Genomic DNA, 16,984 nt, shown 5'->3' on the forward strand with positions numbered 1-16,984 from the left:
TGTGTGTGTGTGCGCACTGGAGAGGGTGTGTGTGCAAGTGGGAGCGAGAGCGTTTATATATGAAAAATTATATGAAATGTGAGCGAGTGCGCCTCTGAGATATATGTATATATACGTGTGTGTGTGTGAGAGTGTATAAGGTGGGTAGGTTGAATGAATGTCAGGATAAGCCAGTTGCCCATGTTGTTGTTGCTGTTGGTGGCAGTTATAATAAAAATGTTGCACACACACACACACACGTAGCCGTGCATAGGTAGAGCGCATGTAAAAATATTGATAGTAAACCGGTCGCGTCGTCGTCGTCGCTGCCCGAAGCAACAACAGCAGAAACGACGACAACGCCGCTGCGTTCGTGTATTCGTATAGTCGTGTATTCGTGTTTGCGAGTGTGTGTCCGCTTGTGTTCGTGTGTGTGTGCCTTAAAAGTATCTCAAAGATATTGTTTGTGTTTTGTGTCAGTGTTATTTTGACGCGCGTGCTGAACGTTCGTGCCGCAGAGAGACCAAGCGATTCCGCCACTGAGCGAACACACCGACCATTATTCCCGTTTCTATACAAAAAATATTTAGCGAGTGCGCGTACAATTTCCCAATTCCAATCAGATTGTGACAAAGTGTCCATAACAATATATCGCCAATCCCTATATATATAGAAGTATATTTATGTGTGTGTATATAGATATGTGTTGAGTTTAATTTGAAGATGAAACTTGAAGTAAATTGTTATCGCAAAGCCGACGGAAAAACACAATCGCGCGAATAATTGAAACAATCAAAACTGACCGAGGGCAGGCCTTACCGTTACGTCTCCAATAACTTAGCACCGTGCGACAAGGCGAGGGACCATGGGTCGAATTCCACGCGCATGACATATCATCAATATTATTTGGCCAACTGGCGCCAAAATACAGAACACACACTCCTAATTTCCACCCATTCCAACACAAAGCCTCCAAATAATGTTTGATATGTGCTAAGCGACAACGAGGAAGAAGCAGAAGCAGAAGAAGAAGAAGAGAACTGAAATTGATTAAAGTAAACAAACGACAAATTCTGCATTCTTGATAAAACATCACTTGCCCCAAAGGTTTTTGTGTGCAATGCGTAGTGACTTCAAGGATAATCACCAGGAGACCATCAATAAAATGATACAATTTGGTACCGTTAAATATGGCATTGTCAAACAGCTGAAGGATCGCGCCAGAAGCGCCGAGAAAGGTAAGTCAAAGATCTGCCATATAACAAAACTGAGTGAAAGCCAACTCTACAGAGTGTACTCAAATGCTTCAGATACGGCAGATATATCTTTATTTCTGTATCTTTGTCCGTGTTTTATGATGTTTGCATTGCTGTTTTCGACAAATTGAATCAACTTCATTAATTTTTTTTATTTATATGCTGATTTCGTTGCCATAAAAAAATAACTGATATTTTGTGGTGACTGATTATGAATGCTTCTGCATCTATTAGCTTTGTCCACACACCTATGGCCACTACTGTTAAGGCCAAAGCAGCCAATCAAGCAGAGCTTATCGGCATATAAGAAAATAGTATAAAACTTGTCTGTGAGATAGCGTTGAGTGGCTGCAGAACTATCTGCAGATTATGAACAAAATATAAATTAATTGGAGCAGCATAGAATGAATTAATTTTGTATTAAATTTAGCCAGGGATTAAGGCAAAGCAAACTGACTTTGTTAAGTAAATGGAAGATGTTTTATATATATATATACATATATATATATACTTGTGTCTATATAACATACATTTATATTCAGCTATAAATGCATTCACTTAAATCATATTATTTAAATCCAAATCGTCGTTTGATTTGTAATAAAAAAATGAGCAAAGATATTAAAGCTGGCGTAAGGCAAAGAGTTAGAGTGAAATGCTGCAACACGAAGTGCGTGTGCGTGAGAGAGATGCAACGAGGCAGGGAGGCAGAGCGGGAGAGAGAGTGTAAGAAATATGGAGACAAAAGAAGGCTTTTAAGGCACTTAAAACAAACTTTTATCGTTTCCCAAACAGACAAAAAAAAAAAAACTGGAAATCCAAAGAGAAAAAATTCAAATTGTAATTTATATTTTGAAAAACAAAACTGTTGCATATATTAACAACAAATATGTGTACAACGAAACACTAATATTTATTTATGTTGCGGACATTTTCTAAAAATTTTCAACACTTTGGCTACCATTTTTCTGTCGGTCGGAAAACGCTTTTAAGCGCCCCAAATTTCCAGTTACAGTTTTTTATTTATATTTTATTATTTCCTATTGTGTCTTGGGCTGTTCAAAAATGACAAATTTGTTAATTAACCAAAAACTGGTTCAGTTATTTGTTGATTCTTTTTTTCAGTTTTCAGTTTTTTAGGTTTTGGTTTTCGGTTTTCGGTGTTTGGGTTTGTTATACTAGTCTATCGACTTTCTACTTTATGATTATATAATAGAGCATTAATGAGCATTTAAACACACTGAAATTGTACAGACCCAAATTTATGTATACATACATTATACGATATTTAATTAAGGACATTATTCATTTTTCTAAAAGTCTTTTCCTGCAGGTGTTTTTCTTCTCTGAGTTGTTTCAACATTTTTTTGGCTAAACTTATGCTTAAATCTGCTGTTATACATATACATACATACACACATATATATAGGCACATATATGTATATATAAATAGCTTAAATCATTTAGTAAAGTTCTGTGTCTGCTGCTGAGTATTAATAAATATATTCATTAGTCCGACATCATAAATTAGACAAATATCGAAAGAAAAAAATAGTTTGCAAAAATATACTCGTTCGCATAGTGAAGCGGGCATATTGGGTTTAGCAGCCAGACACTGGCAATCTGAAGTGGGTAAATTCTATAAACTCTTCAAAATCTTGTGGCCATTGTGAATTATTGCAGTTTGAAATATGTGCCTGATGGATGAGCCACTCCTTAGATTGATAAGCACTGGCTTTGGGCGTGGCAAATGTGATAAAGAGAGATCTTTTACGCTCAAGCTCCTCTGCATAGAGCTTTCCCAAGAGGCTTAGCGATTGCCTGTGCCTTTGGGCGAGTATTGCGTAGTCAGTGACTTGGCTTATGATTTGTCTATGGATTAAGTACAGCAGAAATATGTGCTGGCTGTTGATGTGCATTTGGTTTATTTGTTGGGGCTGAGCAAAAGTCAAAGACAATTAATTATTTAATTATTTTTATTTATGCGACTCTTTTTTGTGGAATTGCTTTCTGTTATATTTCCATTTTGTGTTGCTTCGAGTTCCGTAGGCCAATTTTAATGGATTCATTTGTGGTACGTCTTCTTGTTGTTGTTGTTCTTTTTTTACTTATGTATGCTTGAAATTCATATAAATGAAATTCAATTTGAACCGAGTGTCAATTTTATGCCAAGCTCGTGGAATCCGTATCCAAATGGGCAATCGACAATGGACTTGGATATTATAAAATTATGCAGCATGCCACGTACAGTGTCTCCGCTCTGTCCAGGTTGCTGTTGCGGTTGCTGTTGCTGCTGCTGCTTTAAAGTTGTTTTGCATTTTCTACATGGCTGCACAAAAAATAGAAAATCGTCGCTATGTGTATACCCTGTCTTATTTGCATATTGAATATGATGATGGAATAATTGAAGCGTTCGTCAATGTAAAATGACAAAAAGTAGAAAACACAAAAGCAAACTGAACTGAACACAACTTTGTTGTTCACTCGAATAATAATTATAGTTCAGATTTGACTTGCTTAGAGCCAAAATATGCCCCACTAAATATAGGTGCTCGGCCAATTTGAGTGGCCAAAGTAGTTGTTGTTGTCGCTCAGCCGAACGGGCCGCAACTATTATAAATTGATGCAAACATCACATTGGACACTGGGCTAAACTTTAAATCTGAATTGTTCGGTTTTTAGAAAACTTTTGCTTTGCTTTTGGATATTTTCTGTATTTTATTTGAATTTAATGCTTCGAGGGGTCGCACAAATGAATTTATGGCTTGACTTAATCCACCTTGGCACAACTTTGTGCAGCTCAATACAATTTATGTCGTCACTACATATTGTTTGCTCTCCAAATACATATTGACAATAATAAAATTTAATAAAAATACACTCAAGAAATATATATGTGCAGGAATAGTAGGGCAAAGATCTGACTTGGCTGAGACATCTGTGCGAAGTATGCAGTTCGTTGTCTTGGCCAAAACAATAAACAAAATTTGTGTTTTCTCGTCAGCAATTGCACAAACGACTTGGCCCATGTTCGATTCGATTTGTTGACAATTTTATGGGCATCATAATACGATTTGCTGTTACATTTTTATGGGCGCATGTCATTCGGAACAAAGCGACCGCCTCTCGGTTTTACGGCGCCCATTAAACTTAACTTTAATTAATTAAAATAACATTCACTTATCAGTTACAATAATTATTATATATTTTTTGTTTTTGTTAAGCATTTTCGTTTGAACCCGCTGCAAAATAATTACAAAATAAGCTAATAATATTTGTTAACGAGAGACGACACTCGAAATCTTTTTGCAAGTTGCATTTGGCAGGCGGCAAATCAAATAAAACATTAAAACAACAAAAAGCAAAAAAAAAAAAGTGAGAGAATTAAAAATACGAATTCCCAAATGAGGAACAACGCTTCAGATCTCATCGTCATCGTCATCAGCGTAATATTCGCTTTAAAAATAATAATTATATTAATGCGATCGATATGCAAATAAACCGAGATAGCCAGCCAGTCAGCCGTCCAGCCGTCCAGCCAAAACGTAGCTGCCCAAAGTATTGCGAGCCTGTTGTATATTTTATGTAGAAAACTCGCTCGACTCGTTTTGATTTGTGCAGAAATATGCTTTATTATAGTTTTGAGTGTGTCTCCGGCGGAGCAGCAAGGCGAGCGAGGCTACAAATGGAGATTTATCTCGTTTCGTGGCTCTGCTTATCATAAATTATGTTTTATAGCCGCTGCGCATGCGCACCAAATTTTTGGCTCTTCAATATTGAAGATATACCAAAAACATTTGTCGCGCTGCCTTTCATTGGCCTTTTGGGCCAACAAATGTCAGCTGTTTTTTCGCGCACTGATTGAACACAAAAACTATGTGCACAACAGGTGAGAATCAGCTGGTGAACAACAGCGAATTGCTAATTGCTTTCCAAAAACAAAGCACACAACATTGACGAACTGGCCGAAGTGGTCGAGCGGGCCAACTGGTTGCCTCTATGGCCACAAGAAATGTAATTGCATTTAGTTAGCTGCGCAAGCAGCAGCAACAGCGCCGCATTGCAATGAACAATTGCTAACGATTAAGTCATATATGCGACATTGCAATGGTCAGCAGCAGCAGCATATAAAAAGGAAAACATGGGATGTGGCAGAGCTGGCAGAGCTGGCAGAGGTGGGCAGCAGGTGAGGCATGCGGGGGAGTCTTATAGCTAAGCCAGGCAGCAGCAGCAACATGTTGCCAAAGCCAACAAGTTATTGCTGTTGCTGCCATTGCCAAGTGTGCACAGTGGAGCAAACATCTGCAAGCTGAAATTGTCATAGCAAAAGCAGAATATATATAGATAATTTATATAATGTTATGTGAGCTCATATGCCACATTAGCTTCAGTTTTGGCTTTCAGTTTTGCATTGATTCGATTTTCTGACTGATTCAGCTTGAAGTTGTCAAACTGTTTGAGATGTTTGCATTGAAAATAAGTAAATAGCAATGAAATTAGTAAATTTTGTTTTTGAAACTGATGTTAATTTCCATGTTTCTGATTTGTGTGTTTATTCCGGCAGACATAGCAAGTGATCAGGAGGACAATGGCGCCTGCTCGCCGCTGACAACTGCGACGGCTAGCGCCAGTCCGTTAGGCAACAGTCCGTGTCCCAGCCGCAGTCCGCAGCACCAGAGCGAGGACGAGCTGGATAGGGAGGCGGCAGGGAAGGAGGAGCTCGCCCCGGAGAAGCAGCTAGAAAATAATGCGTATGAGACAATCGCAGATCTTAATCATAACAACAACAACAACAACAACGACGACGACGCCAAAGTGGTCATGACAAAGCCGCCCGCCGAGCACGAGATCGAGCAGAACGCGAACTCAAACGCTTCGATGCCGAACTCACCCACAGCCGCGAGCTCCTCGATGCAGGAGCAGGAGGCGACTGGGCAGGCTGCGTGCCCCGCAAAGGACCCGGAACTGGTTGTCGAAATGCAGGAGCAGAGCACGGCGGACAGCAAGATCTCGAGTACGCCTCCAGCGAGCAACGCCGCGGATGCTGCGGCAGCAGCAGCAGCGCAGCAGTTTGGCGCCACACCTGTCACTCTGGAGGCCATACAAAATATGCAGATGGCCATTGCACAGTTTGCGGCCAAGACAATTGCGAACGGCGCCTCCGGCACCGACAACGAGGCGGCCATGAAGCAGCTGGCGTTCTTGCAGCAGACGCTCTTCAACCTGCAGCAGCAGCAGCTCTTTCAGATTCAGCTAATTCAGCAATTGCAGTCGCAGCTGGCTCTCAACCAGGCTAAGCAGAACGAAGACGAGGCCGACGAGGAGCTCGAGCCGGAAGAGCGCGAGGATGGCGAAACGGATACCTACGAGGAGGAGGAGCGCATCGCAGACATGGAACTGCGCCAGAAAGCCGAGGCACGCATGGCCGAGTCCAAGGCGCGCCAGCATCTTATCAATGCGGGAGTGCCCCTGCGCGAGCGATCCCGGTCCACCTCCCCGGCTGCCTCGTCGCTGTCAGCGTCGTCGTCTCTGAAGCGCAGACGCACCGAAGATGGCAACGCCAAGCCGCCCAGCGCGAGCGTTAAGCTGTTCGGCGAGCAGGAGAGTCCACAGGATGCGCTCTCCAAGCTCAAGGAGATGGAGAACATGCCGCTGCCGTTCGGCTCAGATTTGGCCTCTAGCATCATTACCAACCACGACGACTTACCAGAGCCCAACTCCCTGGACTTGCTGCAGAAACGCACCCAGGAGGTGCTCGACTCTGCCTCCCAGGGCATCTTGGCCAACAACATGGCCGACGACTTTGCCTTTGGGGACAAGTCCGGCGAGGGCAAGGGTCGCAATGAGCCGTTCTTCAAGCACCGCTGCCGCTACTGCGGCAAGGTCTTTGGCTCCGATTCTGCTCTGCAAATCCACATACGCTCCCACACGGGCGAGCGTCCCTTCAAGTGCAACGTGTGCGGCAGCCGCTTTACCACCAAGGGCAACCTCAAGGTCCACTTTCAGCGGCATGCCCAAAAGTTTCCGCATGTGCCCATGAACGCAACGCCCATACCGGAGCACATGGACAAATTTCATCCGCCGCTGCTGGATCAAATGTCGCCCGACAGCTCGCCGACGCAGTCGCCGGCGCCGGCGCCTGGCCTGCCGCCGACATCAACATCCGCCTTGACCCAGATGCAGTCCTCGATGTCATTCGCCTCGAGCGCAGCCTTTCCTGGCCTGCAGGGCATGTACCGCCCGCCCATGGAGCTGCTGAAGTCACTTGGCGCAGCTGCTGGCAGCGCTGCTGGACTACCGCATCCCTTCTTCCCGCAGATGCCGGGGCTGGGCGCTGCCCTGAAGCACACACAGCAGCAGCAGCAGCAGCAGAATCAGGAGATGCCCACAGACCTGCGCAAGTCGTCAGGTCCCAGTTCGCCACGCGAGCAAGAAGAAGACCATGTGCAAGTGGCCAATTTGCCAGTGAAAACAGAATTGATGGAAGAGGAAAAGCCAGAGAACGCAGCTGAGCAGCAGGCCGCAGCTGATTGCGCCGAATCAGAGCCAGAGCCCGAGCCCGAGCCAGAGCCACTGCCGCTTGAGGTGCGGATAAAGGAGGAGCGTGTGGACGATGAGCAGGAGCAGGAACAGGAGCAAGGGCGGCTGCAGCAAGCGGAGGCACTTAGCCGACGCACGCCCACGCCATCAGCCGACGCTGTGACGCACACCCCACCACCCATGCATCGGCACCATCACCACATGCACTCCCATTCCAGCGCGATGCCCGCCTATCCGCCCGTAGTGCAGCCCATCCAACCAGCTGCCATCCTGCACGCCCACTGCTCTCCCAGCTCGCAGGCGCACCTCGATCAGCTGCCGACGCCCGGGCAGCTGCCCCCGTCAATGGCGCAGCGGGAGGACTTCTTTGCCGAGCGTTTCCCGCTGAATTTCACCACCAAGACGCTGTCGCCGGAGCACCACTCGCCCATCCGCTCGCCCGCCGGCCACGCACACGCACATATTCCACGTTCGCCCTTCTTCAATCCAATCAAGCACGAGATGGCTGCCCTGCTGCCGCGTCCGCACAGCAACGACAACTCGTGGGAGAATTTCATCGAGGTCTCGAATACGTCGGAGACCATGAAGCTCAAGGAGCTGATGAAAAACAAGAAAATCACGGACCCCAATCAGTGCGTGGTCTGCGATCGGGTGCTTTCGTGCAAGAGCGCGCTCCAAATGCATTATCGCACCCACACGGGCGAGCGGCCCTTCAAGTGTCGCATCTGCGGACGCGCCTTCACCACGAAGGGCAATCTGAAGACCCACATGGCTGTGCACAAGATTCGGCCACCCATGCGCAACTTCCACCAGTGTCCCGTCTGCCACAAGAAGTACTCGAATGCGCTTGTCCTGCAGCAGCACATACGTCTGCACACGGGCGAGCCGACGGACCTGACTCCCGAGCAGATTCAGGCGGCTGAGATCCGTGATCCGCCGCCTTCAATGATGCCCGGACACTTTATGAATCCCTTCGCGGCGGCGGCCTTTCACTTTGGAGCTATGCCAGGCGGCGGCCCCGGCGGTCCACCTGGCGGTGCCGGCATGCCCGGTGGCCCACACAATGGCGCCTTAGGCTCGGAGTCGTCGCAAGGCGATCTCGACGACAACATGGACTGCGGCGATGGGGATGACTTCGATGATGCCTCCTCGGAACACTTATCCAACAGCAATGACCCCACAGCCGATGAGCGTCCGCGCTCTGGCGATGACTTCAAGTCGCTGCTGTTCGAGCAGAAGCTGCGCATTGACCCCACTGGAGTCGTGAACATAAACAGCCATCAGCGACCACATTCAGCCGCCAGCAATGCCAACTCTATCGGCTCCGCATCGGCCTCTCCCTCGGCGCCCACCAGCCCGAGCTCGCAGCCCAAGCCCAGCTGCTCACCTGTCCGGTCCATCTCGGAGACTTCCCAGGGTGCACTAGATCTGACGCCACGGGCTGTTCCTCCTCCGGTCGCCTCTTCTAGCTCGCGTTCACCCCTTCCGCCGCCCGTGGAGCGCAAGGAGAAGACAATTAGCCCGCTTAGTCAGCAGCCTCCGGTGCGTAGCCCGAATGGCCCCGCATCGCTGCTCTCCTCGCAGCTGCCGCCGTCCGTAGGCATTGATTGCCTGCCGCCTGGCCTGCAGCATCATCTGCAGCAGCAGCATCAGCATCTCATGCAGCAGCAAGCTGCTGTAGCCGCCGCAGCAGCCGCCCAGCATCACCATCATCAGATGCAGCAGCATGCGGTTGCTCTGCACCAACACCAGGAGCATCTACGCCGCGAGGCGCAGGAGGTGCAGCAGAAAGCTGCTGCAGCAGCTGCCGCAGCAGCAGCCGCGGCCCAGCGTCAGGCCTCGCCGCAGCCCGCACCGCGCTCCGGCGAATCGTCAGTCAGCGGTCCACCTGCCCCACCGAATCCGCTGATAACGGCGCGGCCACCCTTCGGCATGTTTCCCAATCTACCAATATTCCCGCCTGCCACCACACAAAACATGTGCAACGCCATGAACCAAATCGCGCAATCCGTAATGCCAGCCGCACCCTTCAACCCACTGGCGCTCAGTGGAGTGCGCGGCAGCACCACGTGCGGCATCTGCTACAAGACATTCCCCTGTCACTCGGCGCTTGAGATCCACTACAGGAGCCACACCAAAGAGCGGCCCTTCAAGTGCAACATCTGCGATCGCGGCTTCACAACTAAGGTATGTACAGGACAGTATACTTGTGGGCGTCCAGCTGGGTTGGCTTATCGATGCTTGGATGACAAGAGACCTAACACAAATCCTTCTGCTCTCCTCTGTATTGATTCTGTTGCAGGGTAACCTCAAGCAGCATATGCTGACACACAAGATTCGCGACATGGAGCAGGAGACCTTCAGAAATCGTGCAGTAAAGTATGTAAGTCTTCCAATATCTCACACTCCCAATGCAGCTCATATTCCCTGAGCCTGTTGCCCATAAACAAGCAAAGTCAAGGACTTCTATTCGCCCAAACTCACACAATATTTGTCTTCGCTTTGCCGATCTGTTGCAGATGAACGAATGGAGCGATGATCGTGAATAAGTTAAATAATTATCGATAGATTGATCAACAGTAATCCAAATAACAGCCTCTGGCCGTGAAAATAGACTCTCGCAACAATATGATCTCATGCTGTGTTGTGAAGTGCGAGTTAATGCAAAGTGTGGACACGCAACGTTGACGGCGACTACTGACTGCGAGCGGAGAGGAGGTGGAGCGTCCTCACAAGGTAGTCCACAGAGAGTCCATACAAAAGAAGAAGCAGAAGAAGCAGAGAAGAGGAGAAAACAATTGCGCGTATACAACAAAAGATTTGTATTCATAAATTTTGTTGCCCACAAAAAACGAATTCTCTGTTTTAAGTTTGTCTAAAAAAATAGCGGGGGCAATGTGAAGGCAGGCAGAGAGCCTGATCGCCTGTGATTTTCTTTTCATGATTTCTTTTGCCATGATTTCATTCATAAACATCAGTTTTTTTATTGATTGAAAAGCTAAGGAAATCATTTTGAAACAACAGCAACACAAACTAACTAAAAATGGCAACTGAAACGTATCCAAAGATGCATCAAAAGCAAATTTCCCTTTACAAAAACAAAAAGAAAACTAAACGCCGCTGGATTGCTTTGAAATGAGACTGATAGCGTTTCAGGCTGACAACCTAAAATATAACTATGTATATGTATAATATATGATATAATATGATATGCGCCGAACAAGATCCGAATCGAATCCAATTGAAGAATTCAAGTTGAAGGCGTAGTAAAATCAAAATTCGAATTTAAAGTAAATACTTAAGGTAATTGTAATCGTAAACTAATTCATAATATAAATCACATAGTACATACATTTGCGAAAGTGTATTCGATACCTAAGTCCAAACATATTAAATCTATATTTCAAATGTGCAATAATAATATGACACGCTATAAATTTAGTCTGGCTTTTGTTTCCTACGTTCGTAATTAATACATTTTTTATACATATTTTTTCTTTTTAATCAATTGTACTTACACACAATAAATCCAGGCAGATATATTCAACTTGCGTTGCTTCGGTTTGTCTTCAAAAGAAAAACAAAAAAAAAACAAAAAAATTATTTAAAAAATTAATTATAAATAAATACAAAAAACAGATAAATTGTGATACTAAATGTTAAATTGTTGGCCAACTGGATAAACAGCCAAAGCCAAGTTGATGTAAAATGCTTTCCATATCACTTATAACAACTGGCAAATAATGTAAAACAAAACAGAAAAAAAGAGAAGAAAAAACAATTAAATACCTAAAGTTCTATATATATATATCTATATATATATATGGCGATATATTTAACATTCTTAGTTAATTTAGTTGGTAAAGCGCAACGTATTCAAACAAAAAATAAAGAATAATAAAATATATTATATAATATCTTATCATTTATTAATTAACTTCGCACGTAAGTTAAGTTGATAACTGGCATAAATTACAATATATATATATAGATACACATAATTCATATAGATACAGAAATGTGTCTCAATCTGTTTGTAAGCATAGTCTCGTAATTTATTACCCATGGAACGAAATACAAAAAAAGGAAAAAAAAAACATAAAGCAAACGAAATACAAATAAAAAGTATACACAAAGTAAAAAGAAAAAATAAAAAAATATGTATTTAATTTATGAAAAATTAATAAACTGACTGTGTTTTTATTTTGCCCAGTTGAGAGCAGCATTCGATACCTGTGCAGGTGTGTGTGTGTTGACGTCTACGTCGCTTATCGAGATCGTGGCGAATGTTCTGGGAAAACGGGAAAAAAAAGTAAGCGTTCAATTTCGTGGTAAAAGGCCATGAACCTCCAATAATGGCCCATGAATGTTTAGATATTGTAATAAAAATGATTAGTCAAGTTTATTATCGTCATAATCTTTTAATTTGAAATCGAAACGGAATATTGATAGCCAGAGCAAGATCCAGAGCCAACGCCAGAGCCAGCGCCAGAGCTCGAAAGTGCGGACTGGTCTAGGGAGCTCCAAATTCAACAAATATTTGTAGCTCAAAAAACTTTATATTTCTTCTTTCTTTTTTTTTTTTGGACACAAATTAATTTATTTTCCTATTATTTTTTTTGGTTTTTTTTTTTGCTTTTATTATTTGGTTTTTTATTGTCATTCCAAAGCCAGTTGCTGCGACTCGTTAATCAATTTCTTGTTGACAACGGCATATCATATTTTTATAAGACAATCGCTCGCTGTTCGTGTGGACATAAAACTACTAAAAACAGCTTAGCCTTTAGTTATTTAATTGTTATTAATTTTGTGTTTTAGTAAAGTTTCATAATTATTCTTGGCTTTCAAGTTGTCAAGAAATTGAATGAGAATTATTAAATATTTAGACTTTAGTTATTTAATTATTAATAATTTTATGTTTTAGTAGTTTCATAATTATTCTTTGGCTTTCAAGTTGTCAAGAAATTGAATGAGAATTATTAAATATTTAGACTTTAGTTATTTAATTGTTATTAATTTTGTGTTTTAGTAAAGTTTCATAATTATTCTTGGCTTTCAAGTTGTCAAGAAATTGAATGAGAATTATTAAATATTTAGACTTTAGTTATTTAATTGTTAATAATTTTGTGTTTTAGTAAAGTTTCATAATTATTCATTGGCTTTCAAGTTGTCAAGAAATTGAATGAGAATGATTATTATTATTTATTATTATTATTGCTAAAAAGTATCTCAATCTAGTGCGAATAGCAACAATTCTATATCCTTTTTGAAGTTTTGCTGCTGATTATGAATCAACAACAAATATCCTTGTCGATCCGCGCCTCAGTGACCACGTCTAGTCGGCCAACCCTTTGTTCATGTTGGCCAGACAAAGCTCATATCCGTTATGCTCGTCTAGCTGCTTGCAATTTGCGTTTACAACTTTGAAGTTGTTTATTCATAAGTTATAACAGCTTCGATGAATTCCGTCTTTCAGCAGCTGTTTTCGGTTTTATTGCGACGCTTCCTAATGGATTTACTACACGAGTAAGCTGTGCAAATGTCTTATTTATGCTTGCTTATAAAGTGGCATAAAATTTTAGTGGCAAATAAAGTTGGCAGTTTACTGGCTTAGCAGCAGCAGCAAAAATTACGCCAAAATACAATAATAACAAACAACTAACAATCGCCTGATAACTATTAAGATACTAACGTTGCCTTGTTTGGGTTGCGGCTCTTGGGCAAATCCTTGAAAACGTTTTGCAATAAATGCAAAAATCCTTACAAATAATATGAGAATTGCTATGGTCGCCGTTGAGCTTATCGCAGGCATAAAAATACACACAAATACACACCCACACACACTCGGCACCAAACAATCAAAACAAGAAAAATTTCACAAATTGCGCGGCTTCAGCTACGCTTCTAAACAGCAACAGTAAACGTTCCCTCGATCCGACAGATTGTCAATATTGGCCCAAAGTCATCATTGCTGATATACAGTGGGACAAAAAGCTTAAGTCGGCGTTAAAATATGTTACGTTATATCGTGTTATATACGCAGTTCATTCAATCAAAAAATCTGTTGAGAGAAATTTAGAATTATATTTTTTTTATAAAAAAAAATATATATATATATATATATATATATATATATATAAAGGGATAATAAGCTCTCTGTATAAATGGTTTAAGGCTAAGAAACTTTTCATATAAATTTGTTTATATTCTTTTTATATCATCCAGCGTGACATATTCAAGCTCTAAAAATGCTTGCCACATGGGGACTCTAAACCTGGTCTTTCGATTCCACTGTGCCACTAGACAATACAGCTCCCAACAACCTAACATAGACAACAACACTTTAATACGAAAAATCTAACGGTTTGTTTGCACTTTTATTATTTCCTGCTGCTAAAATTGTCACAAAATAAAAATAACAAAAATCAGAAACCAAACGGAATATGGGCTGCAGTCGGTAGTGGCAGAGTGGCCAACACTCCCCACGGTTCGCCTGTTAAGCTCCTTAATGGTTTTTGGGTATCTGTATCTATCTGGCAGTGTCAGTTTGGCACATCATTTGGCCGAAACACAATGGCAGCGGCTGCCTCCGTTTGAGCCGTCGCCGCTGCCGCCGTCGAGTTGCGCTTGCATTTTGATGGCGGCAGATTCCGAGGTATTGGCTGGGATATGGATATGGTCAGCACTTATCAGGCTGCCTCGAGTCAGCATCGTCGTCTCAGCTAGCCGATTGACATACGCTCGTATTTATGCAACATTATGCACAGGATTAGTTGCACAGAGAAGCAGTCGACCATGTCGCGCTCCCCTCAAACTCTGTCTCATTTGCCGTAGTGGAGTTACGACCTTGTTCTTTTGGACACGTGTGTGGTGCGTGCTGGTGGCTGGGCGTGTCATTAGCTTCTGTTTGTGTTTGGGCAATTGATATGATCAAAATATTACATATTTCATTTAGTTTCATTTGCGGTGACAAATGAAGAATCTTTCGCTTACACTGGTCTGCATACAGTGGTCTGTTTGGATATATTGAAAACCCATTGCAAATGTTAAATATAATTCAAAATGCTTGAGCCCTGCCCCACAGGCGTTGACCAAGCGAACAGATTGCTGCTGACAGTGGGACAGAGCCAGGTTCTGGGGACTGTGGAGCTGTGTGGCAGCCAATGCGATTTGTTGCTTGGCTGCACCGCCTTAACGCCCACACATTCCGAAGGGAGGCAATGGCCACATGAAAAACGAAAAACAAAAAACGAAGAAAATTTCAAGCAATTTTTGCCAGCACTGCTTTTGGGGAAAATTACTAGAGTTTATGCTGCTGTAGCATGAGATGGATACAAAGCGGAGTACAGTGTTAGATAGTGTACAGTTTGGCAGCCTCAATAATACCCGCAATCCCAGCAGCAATTTTCAAAATTTCATTCCCAAGTCTCCTCGATTCTCCGTTGCCTTCTCAATTACATTTCCAGTGATTTGTTTGCAGCACTCCGTCGGCATTTGTGGCTCTGTGGGCTGCGTTGGTAGCGACTGACTGCAGCAATGCTGATGATGGGTCTTCCATTGAGTCGATCTAATTTCTCATGGCGGAATCATCGATTCATCGTTTTGTGTTGCACTGTAAATAACTGCAGCGAGAGCAACTGAAAACCCCGGATACGAATATCAATCGAAGTCGGAGTCAGAGTCAGAGTGAGTGTGTTGTCCGCCTGCCATCCAGTTGTTGATGTGTCTACCAGCAGCTGAATCTGCCTCTCTTGGCAGCCCCAGCAGCCCAATCAATCCATTTCCAAACCACTTCACTCCACTGCCACTGCCACCACCCACAACCGCCGCTCGTGTTTTGATGCCAAATCTAAGCGGTTCAAATATATTTCCCCCTGATTTGGGAGCAAAAACGCGGCATAATTGCCGTTTTGTTTGCTGCGAACGGAGAAGGAGCGCCAACTGCCAGCAGGAAAGAGACAGCAAGAGAGCGGACAGAGAGGCCAAAGATAGACCCAGCAAACAAAAATTGCACAATTTAAATAGCCACACATATTAGTAAGCATTTTGTGTATTTGCTTGTCTTTTTCTACTTTCTGGTTGCTATGCTCGTTCGCAAGCTGAAAAGAGTATATACGTCTTACGTTTGAAATCATTCATCATAGCTATTGCAGCTTGAGACTGCGCTATTTTCATTTTTGATTTTTCATTTTCCCAATAATATTTTTAGATATGCTCAATTCGGGCTTGACGAACTCTACTACAGATTTAGAACTTAAATATATTCTCGCCTGCAGCTTCAACAGATCAAATATAAAGTTGACGTGATCTGTAAATGGTTTAAACTTGATATTTACATTCGTCTCTTTAGGGAGCAGCAAATCGCTAAATTCCATTTTGCCACAGGGCGAGGATCACCAAGTTTTGATCCCTTCTACAAATACATTAAGGACATTCTACATTCGTTAGTAGCTTTTGTCCTAGGTCAAGTCAAAAGCTGCAGCACAAAATAACTTGACTCGACAGTAGATGAGGTGACTAGGCACAGACTTAGCTTAAAGCTTATCAATGCTGTCCATGAGAAACATTGACTGAGTTTCTCTAGTCCGCTGCTTTGTCTGCTCCCAAGTCGTGACTACAATAGCTAACTATATGCTGTCTATTCATATAAAATCAAAGTATATATGCATATAGCATATGTGGTATACGGGCCAGCTATGCGCTAGTTAGGATATATTCTAGCTTTCATTTTCTATTGTCTAAATTTTGTATATTGATATTTTTGCTAGTTTGCCCCACTGTGCAGAGCGATTTCATTCAACGTTACATATGAGTGCTTGAATGTTTGTCAGCTACGAGTTTGCTCTGTGTCCAAGTCGAATTGGGTTCGCGTTTGATTTTAAGCCAGAGAAACTCGGGCCACCAATCTGGGTAGAGTTTGGGCCGGCAAAACGATTCCGGGCGGAATATGCAATTATGTATTTTAAAGTTTTTGTTTTTACAATTGCAAACGTTTTTCTCTTTTTGCCTCTCTCGTCAGCGCGGTTGTTGTTGTTGTTCTGGCTGTTCGCATTTGCGCCCAATTGCTGTAAATATAAAATTGCAGCAATTTTCAATGGCTTGGCTCGATTGGAGTCGACGACTCGACTCGACACCGCTGCCGCCTGGCTGCCTAACAGCCTAACTGCCTGACTGCCTGACTGCCAGTCTAGGTTTGTGACTTGGACAGC

General features: G+C 43.2%; 1 protein-coding gene across 3 annotated transcripts; it reads left to right on the forward strand.

Moving 5' to 3' along the window:
* Positions 1–556: 556 nt before the first annotated feature.
* On the forward strand, positions 557–10,555 carry LOC111592583 (homeotic protein spalt-major). Of its 3 annotated transcripts, none has more exons than XM_023304895.2 (4): positions 557–1,217; positions 5,800–9,962; positions 10,078–10,154; positions 10,295–10,555. In XM_023304895.2, the coding sequence occupies exons 1-4, from the start codon at positions 1,100–1,102 to the stop codon at positions 10,296–10,298; spliced, it is 4,362 nt and encodes a 1,453-aa protein (XP_023160663.2). In that variant the 5' UTR covers positions 557–1,099; the 3' UTR covers positions 10,299–10,555. The 3 variants fall into 3 exon arrangements, with proteins under 3 accessions (XP_023160663.2, XP_023160661.2, XP_023160664.2); XM_023304893.2 differs by having other exon boundaries at positions 10,078–10,158; positions 10,295–10,375; XM_023304896.2 differs by lacking the exon at positions 557–1,217 and adding an exon at positions 5,688–5,715 and having other exon boundaries at positions 10,078–10,158; positions 10,295–10,375.
* Positions 10,556–16,984: the final 6,429 nt, after the last annotated feature.

The sequence above is a fragment of the Drosophila hydei genome, unplaced genomic scaffold (assembly GCF_003285905.1).
Source record: "Drosophila hydei strain 15085-1641.00,03,60 unplaced genomic scaffold, DhydRS2 tig00000149-arrow-pilon, whole genome shotgun sequence".
In the NCBI taxonomy this organism is placed as follows: Eukaryota; Metazoa; Arthropoda; class Insecta; order Diptera; family Drosophilidae; genus Drosophila; species Drosophila hydei.